The 18997-nt window shown below is 60.6% G+C and overlaps 2 protein-coding genes across 4 annotated transcripts; one reads left to right on the plus strand and one right to left on the minus strand.

Annotated features, from left to right (window-relative positions):
- Positions 1-5000: 5000 nt before the first annotated feature.
- Positions 5001-13302, minus strand: STXBP2 (syntaxin binding protein 2). Of its 3 annotated transcripts, none has more exons than XM_047850519.1 (19): positions 13222-13302; positions 11939-11988; positions 11590-11671; positions 11008-11084; positions 10757-10835; positions 10571-10674; positions 10026-10174; positions 9752-9836; positions 9532-9662; positions 9337-9444; positions 8967-9024; positions 8763-8828; positions 8571-8651; positions 8097-8235; positions 7464-7573; positions 6481-6576; positions 5741-5826; positions 5468-5625; positions 5001-5143 (listed from the first exon to the last, which is right to left on the minus strand). In XM_047850519.1, exons 1-19 carry the CDS (start codon positions 13256-13258, stop codon positions 5058-5060), a joined length of 1782 nt encoding a protein of 593 aa, XP_047706475.1. In that variant the 5' UTR covers positions 13259-13302; the 3' UTR covers positions 5001-5057. The 3 variants fall into 3 exon arrangements, with proteins under 3 accessions (XP_047706475.1, XP_047706476.1, XP_047706477.1); XM_047850520.1 differs by having other exon boundaries at positions 11590-11696; positions 13222-13290; XM_047850521.1 differs by lacking the exon at positions 5468-5625.
- Positions 13303-16101: 2799 nt separating this feature from the next.
- Positions 16102-18938, plus strand: PCP2 (Purkinje cell protein 2). Its single transcript, XM_047848933.1, has 4 exons — positions 16102-16569; positions 17102-17216; positions 17509-17633; positions 18819-18938. The coding sequence occupies exons 1-4, from the start codon at positions 16519-16521 to the stop codon at positions 18936-18938; spliced, it is 411 nt and encodes a 136-aa protein (XP_047704889.1). The 5' UTR covers positions 16102-16518.
- The last annotated feature ends 59 nt before the right edge of the window (positions 18939-18997 follow it).

The following is an 18997-nucleotide window of genomic DNA, read 5'->3' on the forward strand; positions in this document are numbered from 1 at the left end:
AGAGGGGGAACAGAGGATCCGGAGTGGGCTCTGTGCTGACAGCAGAGAGGCCAGGGCGGGACTCGAACTCGCAAACCTGTGAGATCATGCCCTGAGCCGAAGTCAGATGCTTAACCGACTGAGCCACCCACGTGTCCCCCATAAAACAATCTTAAAAAAAAAAAACTCATAGAAAAAAGAACAGATAGGTGGTTGTCAAGGCGGTTCGGGGGGAGGGGTGAAGGTGAAGGTTGTCAAAAGGTCCAAACTTCCATCTAGAAGATGAATAAATTCTGGGGACTACAGTTAACATTACTGTATTGTATATGTATTCTTTTAAGTTTGTTTCTTTTTTCCGAGGGGGGAGGGGCGGAGAGAGGGAGAGAGAGAATCCCAAGCAGGCTCAGTGCTGCAAACTGCCTTATAAGAGAATAGATTGTAAAAGTTCTCACCACACACGCGCACACACGCACACACACACACATTCACACACGGTAACTATGTGTGCGGTTGGATGTGTTAACTAACCTATTACAGAAATCGTTTTGCAATACATCCATATATCAAATCACTACCTTGTACACCTTACATTTATACAGTGTTATATGTCAATTACATTTCAGTAAAGTTGGAGGGAGAGAGAGTCCACACATGAGGGAAACCATACAGTGTTTGTCTTGCCCCTTCTGACTCACTAAGCGAGGCTTGACATGGATCTGCAGAACCATCCAGAATGAGGCACCACACAGAGTGACTGCTTCGTACGTGTTGCCTTTCCTTACCATTATTCCATTATTTCCCCAGAATATCCCCAGCTGCCGACAGGGATTGAGGCTCTGAGTGGTCTCAAAAAGCACTGTGGTCACTAGAGGCAGGGGGTGGGGGGTGGGGGGTGGGGCAGAGCCCCAGCCAGGACCTCCCTGTCCTGTCCTGTCCCCACCGGCACCCCAGCCCTGATGACTCCGTCCGTCTCTGGCCCCCGCTGGAGCAGAAACTTCCCACTCACAAGACAATTTCTTCACTCCAGATGCCTTTTCACAATATTCTTGGCAGCTGTTGGTTAACTTGCGTTTTAAGATTTTGAGTAACTTTAGAACAACAGAAAAGGGAAGCTCGCCTCGCCTCCTCACTGTCTGGGCTCCCGTGGAACAGATATTCTCCTTTGACGTGCCTCCCTGCCTGGAGGTTTCTTGGCTCACTGAGTCACACTCACTTCCCATTCCTGCTCTGGGGCCACGGAGCCCCTTCCTACCAAGGAAGGCGAAGGCGTGGGGCATTCCTTCCTCTGCCCCTTCCTCTGCGGGGGTCCTGCCTGTCCCCAAGTGGCCACCACCCCTCCTGCCCAGCTGGCAGCTCCAGCGAGCCCTGGAGCCTCACGTTTGCTGTAAATTGAGCAAGTTCGAGACCACAAACCTTTCCCTTCCTTGTATGACTTGGATGAGGTATTATTCTAGAAGAGGCCCCCGGGCACGGCAAGGATGGAGAATTCCCACTCGGTGCATTCCTGATGCTGAGAACCTTAGTCCTCACTTCGTCTGGGGCGGGCCCTCGGACCCTCCAAAGCGCTGATGTTAGCCTATGAAATCCTTTTTTGCTCCCTTTGTGGGGCCCTCCTTCGTAGCCTGCCCAGGGCTGGTCCCCATTAGAGTGTTAAATAATAATAATATTGTATCAATAATGTATTATTATGATGATCATCATTAAGGCAGCCAGAGTTTCCTGGATTCTTCCTAGTTGCTTACAATGTGACCGTCCATCACCCTGAGGTCTGTCTCCACCCCAGACCTCCCTGATAAACTCAGATCCTGCTGCCTCCTGGGGATCCTGGGGAGAATACCGAAGACAATGTATCAGGTTGTTACTTTCTGTGGCTTTCTATGTCCAACTGGTTGCGGAGGGAAAGGTCATTTGAGAAGGATCCCAGCTAATTCCAGTGGAAGGATTAATAAGGTTGGAAATAAGCCTCAAGAGATCATGGGTCCAGGCGTTGAGACTTCATAGCAGCTAACACCTTTATGGGGAGAACTGGTGGGGACAAGGGGGCATTTGCCCCACTTCCCCCAACCCACAGATCAATTGAAGCATCATGCCATCATGGATCCCCTGAGAAGGTACAAGTATCCAGCTCCACCAGGGAGAGACGATTCTCACCTACAGCTTAAGCTGATCTAGGCTATTGTGCTAACCACCTGTTGACCGAGGAAACCGCACGGTGGGGATGGTGGGGACAGACGCTAAGGAACAAGTTGCATAGGGTCACGAAGAAGCAGCCAGCCAAATCCAGAATGGGGGCCATTCCCCGGGACAGGAAGACAACCCCAAAATGTCCTAGTTGGGATAAATGTCCTGAGGAGATAAGGCACCGTGACATTTGAGCTAAAACGAGAAGGAGGGAGGGATATGGAGATTGGGGGAAAGAGCATTGTAGGCAAAGAGAACAGCAGGTGCAAAGGCCCTGTGGCTGGAACAGCGTGGTGTGTTTGAGAGACAGCAGCACGTCCAGCCTTGCTGTGGCTGAGGGAGCCAGTGGAGTCACGGAGGGACCTTGTTAAAGCAGAGAAAGGGAGGTTGGATAGTACTCCCATAGGAAGGTTTTGAGAAGTCTGAGTAATGCCTGCAGAGGGCTTGGCATGATGCCTGCGACACTGTCAGGGCCTGACACTGCTGGCTGCTGTGGCCCAGAGGGGTCTGTGAATATTTGTTTGAATAAAAATGTCCTTAAGTGGGAGACGTTACATCTCCCAGGTACAGATAAGGGGCAGAGGCCGGTGTAAGCAACAGTTTTGTTGCTGCGGGGAAGCACGGAGTCACCGCTGGCTTACTTCTTGTCGTTTCCAGCCAGGGCCACCCAAACTCCAGGCGCAGACTGGAAAGCGCGAAGAAACCGAAAAATTGGGCCACAGCGCCCCCTGGTGCTCGCAGCGCTCACCTGCTTAAGCGACTTCCCCCCCGGAAAGCGAGTTTAAATATTAAACTGTGAAACTATCTCCCTCCCGCTCCGGCTCGGCCAGTTAAAAGGCTTCCCTGCCGAGGCCTGGCGGGGAGCCGCGCCTCCAGGGCGGGCGTCTCACCGCCACCCCGCACCCCACGCCCTCGACGGACCCTGTGCATCTTCCCGCCCTGGTGGGAGTTTCGTGTAAACCCTAGAAGTAGAACTGCGGGGTCAGAGTGTTCAGCGCTTCTCCAAGGCCCCACCTGCAAAACTGCGTGTGCGATTTTTTCTGGGGGAAAAAATGTCCTTAGATTTCCCGAATTCTCAAAAGGATAGGGGGGCTTAAATCAGGGCCACGTCCTCCAGGGCTGGTGAGGAAGCGTCCTGTGCGTTCTGCCTCTGCCCATGCCTTCCCGGTCCCAGTCTTGGACGGGCCACATCCCGAGGTGATACAATGGAAATAAGCAACGCTCCACTGGGGGGCGCTGTACCCACCCACCCAGACGCCCTCCCCTGGCACCCCACCAGCGGAACCTCTTCACCAGCATTAGATGCGGTCCCCACCTGTCCTGGCTCACATCCCTTCTGTGGTTTCCCACTGCACCAGCAGAGGCCAAATCCTCACCCTGGGCCCCCAGAGGCCCCGTGTGGCTCTCAGATTTTATTACCCCTTAATATCTCTTTTGCTCCGTCTCAATCTCTTGCCTTTGTGTCCAGGTGCCCTCCCTCCCTTCCCTGACTCCTTTTTTTTTTTTTTTTTTTTTTATGTTTACTTTTGAGAGTGTGAGTAGGGGAGGGGTAAGGGGGGGGGTGCTGGACAGAGGATCCGAAGCGGGCTCCGTGCTGACAGCAGAGAGCCCGACACGGGGCTCAAACCCATGACCCGCGAGATCACAACCTGAGCCGAAGTCAGACGCTGAACTGACTGAGCCACCCAGGTGCTCCTGACTCCTCCTTCCATTCTCAACTCAGACTTCCCCTTCCTCCAGGAAGCCCTTCTTGACTGCCCCCAGACTGGGTGGATTAGGGTATCCTCTGGGCTCCCACAGCCCCCTCTGCTTGCTGTCCACCTGGCTCTGCATCTGTGCCCAAGAGAGAGCGGTCACCACGTGTCCTATTCACGCTGTGAGACCCGTTTCTCCTTTCGGCTGAGTGTTACGGGCTGAATTGTATCCGCCCAAAATTCATGTTGAAGTCCTAGCCCCCAGAACCTCAGAATGTGACTGCATTTGGAGACAGAGTCTTTTACAGGATAATTAGGTTAAAATGAGGTCATTAGGGTGGGCCTTAATCCAATATGACTGGTGTCCTTATAAGAGATTAGGACACAGACAAGCAGGTGAATAACCATGTGAGGACACAGGGAGAAGACGACATCTAGGTATCACTTGTCAAGGTGTGAGGCCTCAGCCGACACCTTGACCTCGGACTTCCAGCCTCCAGAACCACGAGAGAATACATTTCTGGTGTTTAAGTCACCCAGAATGTGGTACTTGGGTATGGTGGCCCTGTCACACTCGTGTACCCTCTGAACACCCCGGGCGGGGGGAGGACGATGAGCAGAGTTCTAACTCCGGGGTGGGAAGCGGGCACGGTTTGCTGTGTGCCGGTCCTCCCACCGAAGACGACTCTGATCCCAGGAGCTGGAGAAGCCCCCAAGCCTTGTACGGCTCCAGGTCTCAGGAAGACAGTTCCCGGGGGGCGGGGGGTGGGGGGGCAGGATGCAGGGTCCGTTCTGCTTAATAACACTAAGAGTCCCATCAGAGCCACCAAGAGAACTCTAGTGACAGTGGAGGAACAGCAGCTGTCACACTGTTTTGCTATCAGCTTTCTGGCACCGTCCCTTATCTCCTCTGCAAAGCTGCTGCCGTCACTGGCCCCGATTTTTGCATGCACGGAGAAGCCAGCAGGTCGGCCAAGGAGCCAGTGTTCAAACCGAGCCCAGTCCTTAAACTTGGCCCCGGCTTAAGATGCCATCTGGCGGGACGAGTCCTGGGTCCTGGGTCCTGAGACACAGGTCAGGGAGGCGGGCCCACGGGAGGCTGGCCCAATAGGGCTCCCTCGGAAAGAAGGCGAGGTGGGCACTGGCTGTCAGAGAGAAGGGAGGATTTTATTTCTCTGGAAGGGGAGGAGGAGGGGGAGCGGGTCAGGGCAGGGCAATGTCCTCCAGCTTCTGGTCCAGCGTCTTGAGGTCATCCAGGAAGCGGGTTGGAGTGAGGATGTGTGAGGAGCCTGGACAGTAAAGGAGGGTTGGGGTGGGGGGGGAGGCACTGTCTCAGGACCCCCAGCTGAGGTCCTTGGGAAAGCAGCCTCTGATTCTGAGGACACAGGGGCCTTTAGAAACACAGGGGTCTGGCCTGCAGGTGACCCCCTCCCTGGGAGGCCCAGCCCCGGCGCCAGCCCCCGGGAAGCTCAGGATACAGGCAGGTTGAAGCCCCGCGTGGGCTCCAGGCTTTGGGGACCCAGCTGGGAGTCCAGCTGTCAGCCCCCCACCTTCCTCCAAGGCACCTAGGAGTCCAGCCCCAGCACCCAGGGACCCCAGTCCCGGCTGCTCACCAATGAGCACCTCCCACTTGCCATCGGTGGCCCTGGTCACCTCATAGGCGGCCCTCATCTCTGACATGGCCACGCCGCCCATGACATAGATGATGAGCCGGGGCCCCGCCCGTGCCTCCAAACCGGCCTTGTTCTTGTGCCAGTGGCCGAAGCGGGCACTGTGCAGGGGGAGGAGGGCAGAGGTCAGTCTCCGGGCAGGAGACTCTCCGCCCGCCCTCACAACCCTCAGCTAACATGGGCGGGGGTGGGGGGGGTGTCCCCTGGGGCCCTCACCTGACTGCAGCCTGGGAGCTGGAGGTGGGGGCGGGGTCGGACACAAAGGGCCACAGCTTTCTGTCCAGCCGGTCCTCCACGGCATCCTGGGGGCCACAGAGGGAGCCTCAGGTGATGGGGCCTGGGGTCTGGAGCCCCCCTCCCCCAGGTTTGTTCAGGGGCCAAGATCCTGGCAGACAGGAGCCCCCATCTGTATCTCTAGCCTTTGGGGACCCAGAAGTCTGTATCTGCAGTTCCTTGGGGACCCAGGAGTCCAGGCTCCAGAGTCCATAGGGATGGGAGGGGGAGGCCTGCTGGGCCCCTGAGTGGGGAGAGGTACCAGGTTCCAGAGGAACAGCAGGCAGGAGGCAGGCCCCTTGGCCTGGTCCTTTTTGCTGTTGCTGTTTTGCGCCCCTAGGATGGGCAGGTGGTGGGGAGGGTTAAGGGGGAGCAAGGGGACTTTTGGTGGGGGCAGCAGGGGAAGAGAATAGAGGGGGACACAGGAAGGAGCCAGCGGTTGGACACGAAACGGGGCTCCCCCACGAGGTGCCCATCTGGTCCCAATTACTTGGATGTCAGCTTGGGACACTCCCCTGGCAGAGCAGATCCGATGCCAGAGGGATGCCCATAATGAGGGATATTCCCTTAAGCCCTGAGGCTTAGCACCATGACACGAAGAGGACTGAGCCCCCACCTAGTCAAGGGCAGGACTTGGCGGGGGTGGGGGGGCACAGGGGGAGATCAGGCCCCACCAGTGGTACCTCCATCACGTCCTTGATGACTGGGGTCCAGCGGGATAACTGATAGGTGGGCTCCAGGCGCTCCCTCCGTTCTAGCCGACTTGAGGTCCCAGAGCCCTACAGGTGGTGGTGGGATGGAGGGGGGAGTGGTGGGACAGTGGGAGGATGGGGGAGAAGGAGGCAGGTCACAGATGGGGCTGGGGCTCATCTGGCTTGGGGGAAGGGCTGGAGAAAAAGATGGAGAAATGGAACAGAGGAGCAGAGAGACAGGGAAGAAAGAGAGAGAAGGAGAAAGGGGCAGGGAGAGGGAGAAAGAGGGAAGGAAAAGGGAGGGAGGGAGAGGAGAGAAAATGAGAGAGAGAGAGAAATACGGATGAAATGAGACCAAGTGATGGGGCAGAGAGAAAGACAAGGAGAGGAGGTGGGGATGAGAGGAGGTGGGCACAGGGCGACAGACAGGGGCTGGGAGGGGGATGAGGGACAGGCGAGGGGGACACGAGAGCCTCCCCGGCAGTGGAGGCAGGGTCAGGGAGGCGGGAACACATAGGGCCAGAGGGAGACAGGAGCGGCTGGGCAGGCAGCTGGGCGCAGGAGGCTGCTGAGTGTGTGTTTTGGGTGGGAGGTCGTCCAAGACCTTCAAGAGACCGGGGTCGACCGTGTGCCCTGATCCCAATGCTCGAGACCCTGCTGTCTGCCCACCGGGGCCTCAGGCCACACACCCCACCCCACACCATCACCAGGGCCAAGGTTCTGACTACACCTCGCCGCCCTGCGTATCATGTGACCCAAGGCCGATGACGGCTGTGGGGCCTGCCGGTCCCAGACCTGACCCTGCACAGACCTCTCTGTCCTCCAAGAGCCACACCAAACCCTGTGCCCTGGCCCCGATGATGTGCCCTCCGCCCCCCGGGACCCAGGTTCTGACTCTCACGGGCACCCCCCCCTCCCCATACCCACATTTGCCTCCTGCCCAGTCTCTGACCCACAGCCTGCTCCCGGCATACCCCGGGGTTGGTGACCGTGCCCCCCAGCAGCTCTAGGTTCCGGATGAGGCTGCTGTGTGCCTGCACGTTGGCATGCTGGATCAGCTTGGCCAGATTCTCCTCACTCACACCTGGAGGAACAGGACGGGGGAGGGAGAGGCTCCTGTAGATGGGATTCTCAGGAGGGGGGCCGGCTTGGGGAGGGCGGGGGGGACAGAAGGTGGCCATGGGGCTCCTGGGTGGTGGCGGAAGGAGGTCCCCAGACTCTGATGGGGGCATCCTGCATTTGGGGTGGGGGTGGGGTGGTCCTCAGGACCGAGGGAGCCACTGGGGCAGGTGCTAGGAGGATCCCAGAATTCTGGATGGAGATCCCAGAGAGGACAGATGGGGGAACCTCTGGAATTAGTCGAGGGGGCTAAGTTCGGAGGAGTCATAGATGTGGGGGTCCCTGTGTCAGTGGAGCCCTCGTGTCAATCAAAGTTCCCCTAGGTTAACGGAGGGGGGTTCCCAGGGTCGAGAGGGGTATCGGCGGGGTCCAGTGTGCTTGGGGAGTGGAGGCGGCCCAAGGTCAAGGAAATTATGGGGTAGAGACAATCCCAGGATCATTACAGACCCCAGTGGACGGGGGTGTCCGGGGGCCCTCCCCCAGCCCACCGTTCCGCAGAAGGATGTAGAGCAACAGGGCCCGGATCTTGTCATAGGCTGGCACCGCCGCGTCCAGCAGCACGGGCACGATCAGCTTCATGGCGTCCTTGATCTTCTCACCCTCTGCATCTGAGCCCATGGCCAAGTCCTGCGGGCCGGGGGCGGGGCCAGGGCTGGGACACCCGCAGGGTTCTCGGCAGCACCCTGGGGACCCGCTTCATCCTACTACCGGGTCTCCGAAGATTTCACCCCTGTCCATCAACAGGCCCCGCCCCTCACAAGGCCCCACCTCTCCACAGGCCCCAACCTCGGGTCCTGCCTCTCTATGCACCTGCCCACACCCATGTGCCAGGCCGGCCTCTGCACGGGATCCACCCCTCTCACAGGCCACACCCCTACAAGGCTCCTCCCCTGCAGACCCGGCCTCCTCACGACAGGCCCGCCTCCCCGAGGCCCCGCCCCCTGCCCCAGGCCCTCGCCCACCTGCTCCACAGCGCACAGTTTCTCCACTGAACCCTTGAAGCGCTTCATGCAGTCGTCGGCCAAATGCAGGTGCGTAGAATACTGCGGGGTGGAGGGTGAGGATGTGGGAGTTGGGGGTAACAGGCACTGAGGCCCAGCCAGGAGTGTGGCGGCAGGGGGGGAGGGGCCAGGTTCTCCCACCCCCGCGCTCACCTTGTTCAGCTCCTTCTGGTATTGAGGCATCTTTTTCAGGATGTGGGACAGGTCTTTGATGTTGGCCTGGGGACAGGGAGGCCGTGAGGCCCCGCCCTGCCCACCCCAGATCCCACTCCAGACCCCACAAACAGATTGGGGCCCCGGCCCTCTCTGTGGGGGCAGGGCACTGTCCTGCCCATCCCGACGCAGGCCTGCCCCTACCTTGTCGGTGGTCAGCCTCTTGCTCTCACAGAACGTCTTCAGGAGCTCCGTGACCCTCCTGGCGGTGACAGCGGGCAGGGATGAGGTTGAGGGCTGGCGCCAAGGCTGTGGTTTGACGGCAGTGGGGGGGGGGGGGGTCACACAGCCCGGGGAGATGGGAGCCAAGGGACACGCGTCCCTGTACCAGGCCATGTGCCAGCCCACGTTGAGGAGCCCGGTTGAGAGCAGTGGCTCGTAGTGGGGGGGCTCACCCAGAGCCAAAGGCTACGCACCTGGCCCACGACGGGGAGGAGGGGATGGGAGTGGGGACATGGGCGGGGAGCACAGGACAGAGCGGCCCACACCCTCAGCGCCCGCCGCGTGCACGCACTTGGACACGTCGGCGATGTGCATGTGCCGAAGCTCTACCCACAGGTCATCGTCCTCGTCCAGCAGCACGGCTTTCTCGCGGGCCTCACTCAGCCCTGTGGTCTCGTACCTGCGGGACACAGAGGGTCAGGGTGGCTCGCTGAGGGCCAGGGACCCAGGTGGTGACGGGCGGACGGTGTTTCTGGGGTCCGCCCACCTGTACGTGTCCTGTTGGATGTCCAGCAGGTCATAGGCCATGGCCTGGAACGTCAGCTCATGCAGCAGAGGGGACACAGGGTCCGCCGCCCGGTCCACGATTAGTAGCTGTGAGCGGGTTTTTTCAGGGCCCTGGGAAGGGGGTTTGGCAGGGATGAGGACACTGACCCCGTCGCCCTTGGCTGGGGCTTCACCCCCACCTCCCCAGCACACCCTCTCACCTCGCCCAGACTGGGAGTGTCCGCCTTGAAGGCATTCAGCTTGGCCAGGACGGCGTGGGCCAGCTGAGCTGTGTCCTCTGGGCCCCTGGGGGTGGGGTGGGCAGACAAGGGGGCTTAGGCTTGGGGAGGGCCGGGCACATGCTGGAGGTCAAGGATGGGATTAGGGATGGAAGTCGGGGAAGGGTGAGGACCAGGACGGGGGTCAAAAGTGAGGTTTAAGGCTGCACGTGGGATGGGGTCAGGGACGGGGGTGGCCTCGGGCTGGGGTCCCCACTTGCGGTAGCGGATGGCCGGGTACTCCTGCAGCGTGGCGCACAGTGTGGCGATCTGCTGGGCCAGGGCCTCGATCTGCCGTGCCCGCTCCCCCGCGCGGAAGGGGCAGTAGAGGTTGTAGGTGCTGTGGGGGGCGTCCAGGGAGAACACCTGCGAGGGCACAGGTGCCAGGGCCGCCGCTGTGGGCACACACCTGGCCAGCTCGCAGCCTCCAGCACCCGCCGCCCCCTGAGGCTTCCCTGCTCTGCTCTGCCCTGGTGGGGGTGCGGGGTGCGGGAGACAGGCCTGGGGCAGCTTCCAACCAACAGGAGGCGGAGAGATACCCAGCCCCCTCCCCCATGGGCAGGACCCCTCGGAGGTGTGCTCTATGCTGCCCCTTGGGACAGAACTCCAGGCGCCCATGGTGGTAGGAACTCAGTTGCTTTCCTTTGTGACCTGATGTCCCCTTTCCTTGTTTCAGTGTCCGTTTCTGACGGAACGCAGGACGTTTGATCAAGGACTACCCCCCTCCCCGCACCCCCAGCCCTGGACTAGCTTGGGCTGTACCTGGGCCTCGTAGGGGAGGAAGGCCAGGTCGATCTCCTTCAGTGTCTTCACCACCTTTGCTAGGCGGGAGCGGCCCAGCTCACTGAACAGGGGCTCCGGGCAGGCTGGGGTGAGCGAGCGGGGGCATCAGGCCAGAGCGGCCTCTACGCCCCGACACCCCCCCGGCCCCCAGCCCGCGGCACTCACTGTCAGTGAAGAAGACGTGTGCTGCTTTGTAGGTAAAGGTCGGGGTCCCCCGGAAGTCTGCTATCAGGGCCTGCACTGACTGGGGAAGGCAGGACATTGTCCAAGCCTGGCCCTGCCCCCCCTCCGGACCCCTGCCCCGGCCCCCCAGCCACTGCCTGTCCCCCAACACATGCGCACACACGCACAGAGGCATGTGTACACGCACACGCACGCACACACACACACACACACACACTAGCTCGCATAGGCACCTTCTCTGTGGGGCTGAGCAAATAAATGGCTTCCAAACTGGGGACGGGTTCTCGCCGTTTGTTAATGTCTTCGACAACTAGTAGAACAGAGAAAGGGACATTGGCATTGGGGCCAGGGTTCACGGAGCGTCTCCGACTCGGGAGAGTTGGACACATGGGCAAGAGGGCTGGATGCTAGGGCAGGGGATGCTGTACTCCCTCGGGCACCTAATGGGGAGGTACCTGCCCATGGGTCACACAGCTAAGAGTTACTGGGCAGGGTTCTGCACGTCTCAGTTCACGGCCAGGCTCCCAGGGATCCCCCACAGAAAGTTACACGCTCCGAGAGGCTCACACTGAGTTCACCCTGGGGTCCTACACGGGGATCCACACACAGGGGGTGCAGAGTCAGGGAGGCTGACCCCTTAGGAGTCGCAGCTGGGGAGTCCTGCACGGGAGGTCCGCCTGCCACAGGCTCCCACACCGAGGAGGGGGAAGGGCTGTCTATGCAGGGTGCTGCGCACTTGGGAGTTCTGAACAACTTTCGGGGATCCAATACTTTAGGTCCCATCTGGGCAGCATGGGGTGGGGGTGTCCACTCACTAGTAATGCCCTCAGCCAGGATGTCTGACATCTTGCAGCAAGAGGACAGGATACGCATGCTCGGGTGGTCCATGATGAGTACCTGTCCGGATGGATGGACAGACGGACTGATGGACAGAGGAGCGGGCAGGAGAGGTTGCGGTGGGGCTGGGGTAGTGTGAGCAGGGCCGGCGGCTGCACGAGCTGGCTGGATGGGAGGACCCAGGACCCCCCACCCACCCCCACCCTGTCCCAGACCCTCCCCCCACCCCCACCCCGGGGGCCAGCAGCCTCCTCCCGGAGTTCTTGTGGGTCCCACAGTCAGGGCCCCCCACAGGGGCCTGGACAAGGCATTCTGCCAACCCCATACCTTCCACTCGCCATCCTTTTTGACACTCCGGATGACTCCGCTCAGAATTTCTGCAGGGGAAGTAGGGTGGGCTCAGAATGCTGGGTTCTCTGGCCCCGACAAGCCCCCGCGCCTTCTGGGCGTCGGGGCTGGGCCTCCACCTCCACTCCTGTTTACTTCTGTCCTCAGTCTTGTGAGGTCACCCCTGGTGTCACCCCCGGTTTACAGGCAGGGAAACACGTTGAGAGAACAAGTGACTAGTCTAAGCACCCGCAGCCCCAAGTGGCTAAGTGGCCACTCGATAAATACACGTCAGATGAACAAATAACTGAGAAGCCAGCGCTCACATACGGTCCACCTCCCTCCAGAGCCGGGATCTCGCCTCCCCATCGACAACCTCGGGTTCTCTGGGTGGGGACGTTGCAGCCAGACCCCCGCCCCACCTCCATCGGTTTCCCTGAAGAACCCCTGGCTCCCTGCTCTGAGACGGGCCTAGCTGTGGTCACCCCATTGCCCGACCTCCAGCCTCAGTTCCCTCATCTGTAAAATGGAACCAATGGTTTCCCCTCTCCGCATTACCCCTGTGCAGAAGGCTCCGATTGTTGCTTGGGGTGCTGGGGTTTGAGCCACAGTCGGCCCTGCCTAGCGGGGGGAGGAGGGAGAAGGGACAGGGCGGCCCCGCCTGCCCACAGGGTCATGTCCACTGTTATCAGGACCGACAGGGCGGAAGGAGCAGGAAGGAGGTGCTGAGGCCGGAACTACCCGAGGTGGGGGAGGGGACGACCTCCACCCCTCTCCCAAGATCCCAGACCCACGCGGCCCAGTCGCCCGAGTCCCCACGCCGCATGAGGATCGTGGGGGACCTGGGGTCCCTCACCCCTGGGCCTGAGCATCGGCCTGACCACGTCCCCTGAGCTCTCACACCACCTGGGGTCGTCGACCAGCGCACCCAGCCCGGCCCCAGTCCAAGAGTCCAGCCCCCCGGACTTTGCCAGGCTCAGAGACGCGGCAGTCTGGGCGTCCAGTTGTGCCCTCTCCCTGCCGGCACCCTAGGGGGTCCAGGAGTGCGAGCCCTGGTGCCTGTCTACGGCCACCCCTAGCCCGTCCCCTTGAGCCCCCGGAGTCCAGCCTCCCAACTTTGTTCCGCTCCGGCACCGGAGAGCGGGGACGCCCCGCAGGACCAAGGTCCCGCCCGCCCCCTCGAGGATCAGGTGCTCGACGCCCAGCCCGGCCGCCAGGTCCCCGCCGCCCAAGTCCCAGGGTTCGTGCGCCCCTGGCCCCCGCTCTCCGGGAGACGCACTCACTTTCCCCCACCACCGCCTTCAGCCCCGAGGGCGCCATCTTCCCCCAGGGGCGCCACGGCCGCTTCCGGGTCTGTCCCAAGGTGGGGGCGTGGCCCCGCGCGTCACCCACGTGGACCCCGCCCCGCTGGGCCGGCCCCGCCCCCCCCGCCCCCGGTCCTCGGGGAGGAAGGTGTGTACCTCGCCGAGCTGGCAGGTGTGTCCCCCGCAGACGCGTGTGAAGTCCCTCGAGGGGCACACCCCGACGACGCGCACCGACGTGAGCTCAGACGCACCTTCCCTGCTCGTGTGCGGCGAGAGCGCGGGATCGCCGGGGAGCAACGCTTTAATCCTCCCCAGACACAGCCACCACCCTGCCAGAAGTTTCTCCGTGGTTGACGGATGCTGTGTGCCCAGCCGGCGCCTCGGGGGCCATACGCCTGTGACCCACTTGCCTTCCGTCCCCCAGAGTGCAGCAGCTGGCTGGACAGCATTTGATAAAGTCAGGAGGAGGCCTGGAGGGAGGCTTGAGGCTAAGCCAGCACCTACTGTGTGCCAAGGGCCCGTGCCAGAGTCTCACCCAGTCTCCTCAGAAACCCTGACGGGGGGGGGGGGGGGGGGAGTGCGGTATAGACGGTGAAGCTGCGGCTCAGCAGGGCCCTTGCCCAAGGCCACGTGACGAACAGGCCCGCTGGGATCTGAACCCCAGGACTCTGTCCCAAGAGGACTGCCTGTCACATAGCCTAGCCCTCACCAGGGGCACTCACACCCTCATAGGCTGCTCGTCGCATTCATCAGCTGATGACATCGTGGGTTTGGAGGCACGCTCAACCCCCTGCACGCTGACACACACACGTGATTCACATGTGACCTGAAATTTTGCGGCCTGCTCCTGCTGTGCGCCAGCGAAGGGTGGCCACCTTGTCACACAGAGGGCACAGGCAGCAGCACCCGCGCAAAAGAGGTCCCGGACGTCAAGCGTGATGCACGTGTGTGAACGCAGAGTCCAGAACTGGGTCCTTCATTTGGCCGTGTTTCTTGAGGCTTGGTCTGGCGCCTGGCCCTTTGCCACTTACACGGGAAAGGCGGCAGTGAATGACTCTCGGGTCTGCCAGGTGGCGCTTAAAGTTGAATGGAAGGGGGAGAGAAAATAACTCTCTCCACCAGAGGGGTACCCTGACAGGGTGGCCTTTAGATTTAACCTGAACGACATCACGAAGCAGCTCTTCAGCGGTCCAGGCAGAGAGAAGCAGGGGGTGTGTCTCGAGGGGCAGAGGGAGGGAGGTGAGCTTGGAGGGACTGCAGAGGGCTCGACTTGTCACTTGTCGTGGGACAAGATAGGACTAAGCCAGTCCGATTTGCCTGGGATTGAGAGGTTCCCCGGACACAGGACTTCCAGCCCTAAAACTGGGACGGTCTCGGGCAAACCGGGATGGCTGGTTACTCTACGTGGGGCTTTGGGGCTTTCTTTCATTTTTTCCTCCCTCTGTTCCTCCCTTCCCTGTTCTCTTTTTCTTTCTTTCAAAGCTTTATTGAGCGATCATTCACCTACCACACACGTCAGTCACTGAGACTGGACAATTCAATGCCTTGTAGCAGACGCAGAGATGCGCACCCACCCCCGATTTTAGAACATTCCATTACTCGGAGGTGTTTGAGTTGTCTCCTGAGGACAATGGAGGCCAAGGTTGAGTTCTGAGCAGGGGAAGGAGGGGGTCCCTGCAGCTCCGGAGGGGAAGGATGGATTGCAGGGGCAAAGGGAGTTGTTGGGAGACCGGGAGACCCCCCACCCCAGCCTCTCAGCCTGTCCCCTGGGGGTGAAAGTCTGTAGGGCCTACCACCTCCTACTGTACACTGTGAGAGTGACCAGGGTGCCCGGCTGTTTATGGGCTGCATGGTATCCTGTCCACCCTCCGCCACCAAAAAAGGTTGAAGCCCTAACCTCTAGTTCCTCAGATTGTGACCTTATTTGGAAATGGAGTCGTTGCGCATGCAATTAGTTAAGAGGAGGTCACACTGCAGTAGGGGTGGGCCTTTATGCAATGTGACTGGTGTCCTGTCTTATGACGGCCTTGTGCAGACAAGGACACAGAGGAATGTCGTGTGATGACAGAGGCAGACTTTGAAGTCCTGCAGCTCCCAGCCCGGGAACACCAAGGGCTGCCTGCGACCACCAGAACCCGGGGAGAGGAAAGGAAGGACACACACACACACACACACACACACACACACACACACACAGGTTCCAGAGCATGGTGCTGCCACACCTCAACTTCAGGCTGTACAACGTCTGTTGCTCTCGGCCACCCAGTTTGTGACTTTGTCAAGGCGGCTCCAGGAGACCAGTACATCCGCGGAGGAGCAGAGCATCCTGCTGGCATCGAGGACTTGGGGCTGTGGAGGGGGTGTAGACGTGGGCCCTAGGTGGGGAGGGGGGGGCTGCCTGGGGAGGAGGGCCAAGCTTCGCGCTTAGGGAGGTGTGGGGACGGTGTGGCCCATTTATTCCAAGAAGAAATCTTAACTGTTTCCAGAAAGGCATCTTGGGGAGGGGATGGGGTGCCAGTGACAGCCTCCCAGTGGCATCCTCTCCCAGGGCACTGAAAGAAAGCCATAGCTGCTTGGGGGAGGGGGCAGGGACTTTCCTCCTTGCCTCCAGTCCCCAGGCACTGAGATGACAGATCACAGGAGACAGCTCAACCTGACACTGGCGACAGGACAGGAAATCCCAGACCTTCTTGTCTCAGGGCCTGTGGTGGGCAGTTGGACCCAGGGCCAGTGACCAGGAGGCGTGGCCTGGAGACACAGAAGGAGCCAGTCTGCCTGGCGGCACCTCAGTGGTCCTGGGGTCCAGCTTCTTCCCCCAGCACCTGCAGATGACAACCGCCCCTCCAGCAGGCTGATGCCATCCTGCACTGCTTCCCACTGGGGGGCTCCACATCCTGCCCGAGCCGCCCTGGTGGCCCGTGCTTTCCCGATGGGGCCAGCCAGTCCCCGCTCCCCACCATGGGGACGCTGCTCTGGCTTGCTGTTGAGCCCCACCTGAGAGGCCCTGAGGCCCAGTGAATCCTGCTGGGCGAGGTCCAAACCCGGGTCCCCCTGCCTCCTACCCCCACAGCAGCACCGGCATCCTTTTGCAAAAACAATGATCTGGATCATCTTTATGGGGCTTAAGCCTGGGTGGGAGCAGATGGGGCGTGAGCTGGGGATTTGGGGCTGGGTATCCGCTCTCCCCACGTCACAATCTTTTAAAAAGCCTTCTCCGGCACAGGGCCGGGTTAGAGGCCAGCAGAGAGGGAGACCCAGGGGAGGGGAGCGGGGACCATGATGGACCAGGAGGAGAAGGTGGACGGGAGCTCAGGCCCCTGCGTCAAGGTAAGCACACCCCCACACACCCCCAACTCAAGGGCCTGTGAATGACAAGACTAATTAGTTTGTAGGGCACCTAATTAGCAGGCAGGTCTCCTGGGACCCCTGACCCAGTTGCCACGGCCCGAGGAAGTGCTGGTGGGCACGAGGGTCCACGTGCCTAGTCCAGCCCCAGGGCAGGGGTCGGGGCTCTCAGTGCCGACCCCTGTGAGGTGGGAGATGCAGATTTGGGGGCAGCCCCTTGTATGTTTCCCTGGCCCGCATCCCAGCCCCCAGGCTCCCCTGCCGTCAGGCCCCAATTTAGGACGTCAGGATGCTGGCACCCGCAGCCTCTCCCTTGAGGCGGCACCACGTGAAGTGGCCCCGCTGGCCGGGCCCCTGGGGCGGGGGCCGGGCTCGGGAAGGAGGCTCAGGTCTCATTCTGAGCAGCTCTGCAGAGCAGCACGTCGGCGGGACCATGGTGAGAGCCGGGGAGGGGAGGGGAGGGGTTCCCAGCTGAGAGGCCGGCTGGACTGAGCTGAACGTGTCTGTCCCCCAGGCTGGCTCTCCAGACCAGGAGGGCTTCTTCAACCTGCTGACCCACGTGCAGGGTGACCGGATGGAGGAGCAGCGGTGCTCACTGCAGGCAGGGCCGGACCCGGCCTCCGAGAGCCGTGAGAGCGGGCAGGGGGTGCATGGGAGCGGTGTGATGTCTGGGGGGGCACGAACAGGGCAGGCCGTAGGGGTACGGGGAAGTGGCCGTCCGGGGGGCCCGTGGGCAAGAATCTGCGACAGCACCTGGGAACCCAGGGTAAGGGACGGGGCGGGGGGGGGGGGCGGGGAAAGACGAGCGTGTTTCCTAGAGAGCACGAGTGGGGGTGCAGAGGCAGGTTGGGGGCTTCAGCTGGGCCGCATCCCCTGCAGTCTGTGCATACGTTCATCCCCACATGCCTCTGCTTAACACAGAGAGTGGCCCTGCACCCGAGATGGACAGTCTCATGGACATGCTGGCCAGTACCCAGGGCCGCCGTATGGATGACCAGCGTGTGACAGTCAGCACCCTGCCTGGCTTCCAGCCCATAGGCCCCAAGGTAGGTGACCTCCTGCTGGGGCTGAGCCGAGACCCTGCCTCCCACCCCCCAGCCAGGAGGAAATGGGGCCTCACCCTCACCTACCCATGAGTTGCCCCCTAGGGATGAGTGCCTGGTAAGAGTGCCACCCTGTGTCCCTGCCAGTCACAGGACCCTGGTCAATCCAATACCCAGCTTCAGGTGGGATGACAAAGGTTCTCCCCGATGGGGCTGGGAGGGGCCCAAGGTCAGGCCGGGGGCACGTTAACGTCAGAGCCATGGCTGGAACTCGCGACTCCTGCCTCCATGTCTCAGGGTGTCCGAGAGGACAATGAACAGCCCCTCTCCCTGGGGAAGTTCCCTCCAAGGAAGAGGGCACAGGCGCTCATACCAAGGACACACGCATCCATACACTCCTGTGTGTCTATGACACACAAAATCACAGCAGCCTGGGTTCTGATCAAAACCCCAAATACCACCCTAAGTGTTGAGTAACTAAGGTGCCTAGAGGCTGGGAGATGGGGGTGCCTGGGTGGTTCAGTCGTTTAAGTCCTCGACTCACTATTTTTTTTAATGTTTATTTATTTTGGAGAGAGACAGAACACGAACGAGGGAGGGGCAGAGAGAGAGGGAGACACAGAATCCCAAGCAGGCTCCAGACTCTGAGCTGTTGGCACAGAGCCCGGTGTGGGGCTGTGACTCACGAACTGTGAGATGATGACCCGAGCCAAGGTCAGATGCTTAGCCGGTCATTTCCCTCTCTCTTGGGATCCCCCCTTTCCAGAGTCTCCATAAGCCCCCGACTCTTGATTTCAGCTCAGGTCATGATCTCACAGTGATGAGATCGAGCCCGTTGGGCTCTGCGCTGGGCATGGGAGCCTGCTTAAGATTCTCCCTCTCCCTCTGCCCCCCTTCACTGGCATGCACACATGTACACTTTTTTTTAAAGTTAAAAAAAGGGGCGCCTAGGCGGCTCAGTCGGTTAGGCGTCTGACTCTTGATTTTGGCTCCGGTCATCATCTTGCGGTTCATGGGTTCGTGCCCCGAATCGGCCTCTGCGCAGACAGTGTGGAACCTGCTTGGGATTCTCTCTCTCCCTGACCCCTCTTCTCTGCCCTCCCCACCTTGCACTGTCTGTCTTTCCTGTAAGATAAGTAAGTAAACTTGAAAAGTTCCTCCCTCTCGCTGACCCCTCTTCATCCGCAGGATGGAATGCAGAAACGAGCCGGGACGCTCAGCCCCCAACCCCTCCTCACCCCTCAAGATCCGAGTGCTCTCAGCTTCCGTCGGAACAGCAGCCCCCAGCCCCAGACCCAAGCCCCCTGAGGGCCTGACACGTCCTGGGCCCTACTTGGCCCCTAAAAGCAGACAATAAAACACTCCCA

The sequence above is a fragment of the Prionailurus viverrinus genome, chromosome A2 (genome assembly GCF_022837055.1).
Source record: "Prionailurus viverrinus isolate Anna chromosome A2, UM_Priviv_1.0, whole genome shotgun sequence".
Lineage (NCBI taxonomy): Eukaryota > Metazoa > Chordata > Mammalia > Carnivora > Felidae > Prionailurus > Prionailurus viverrinus.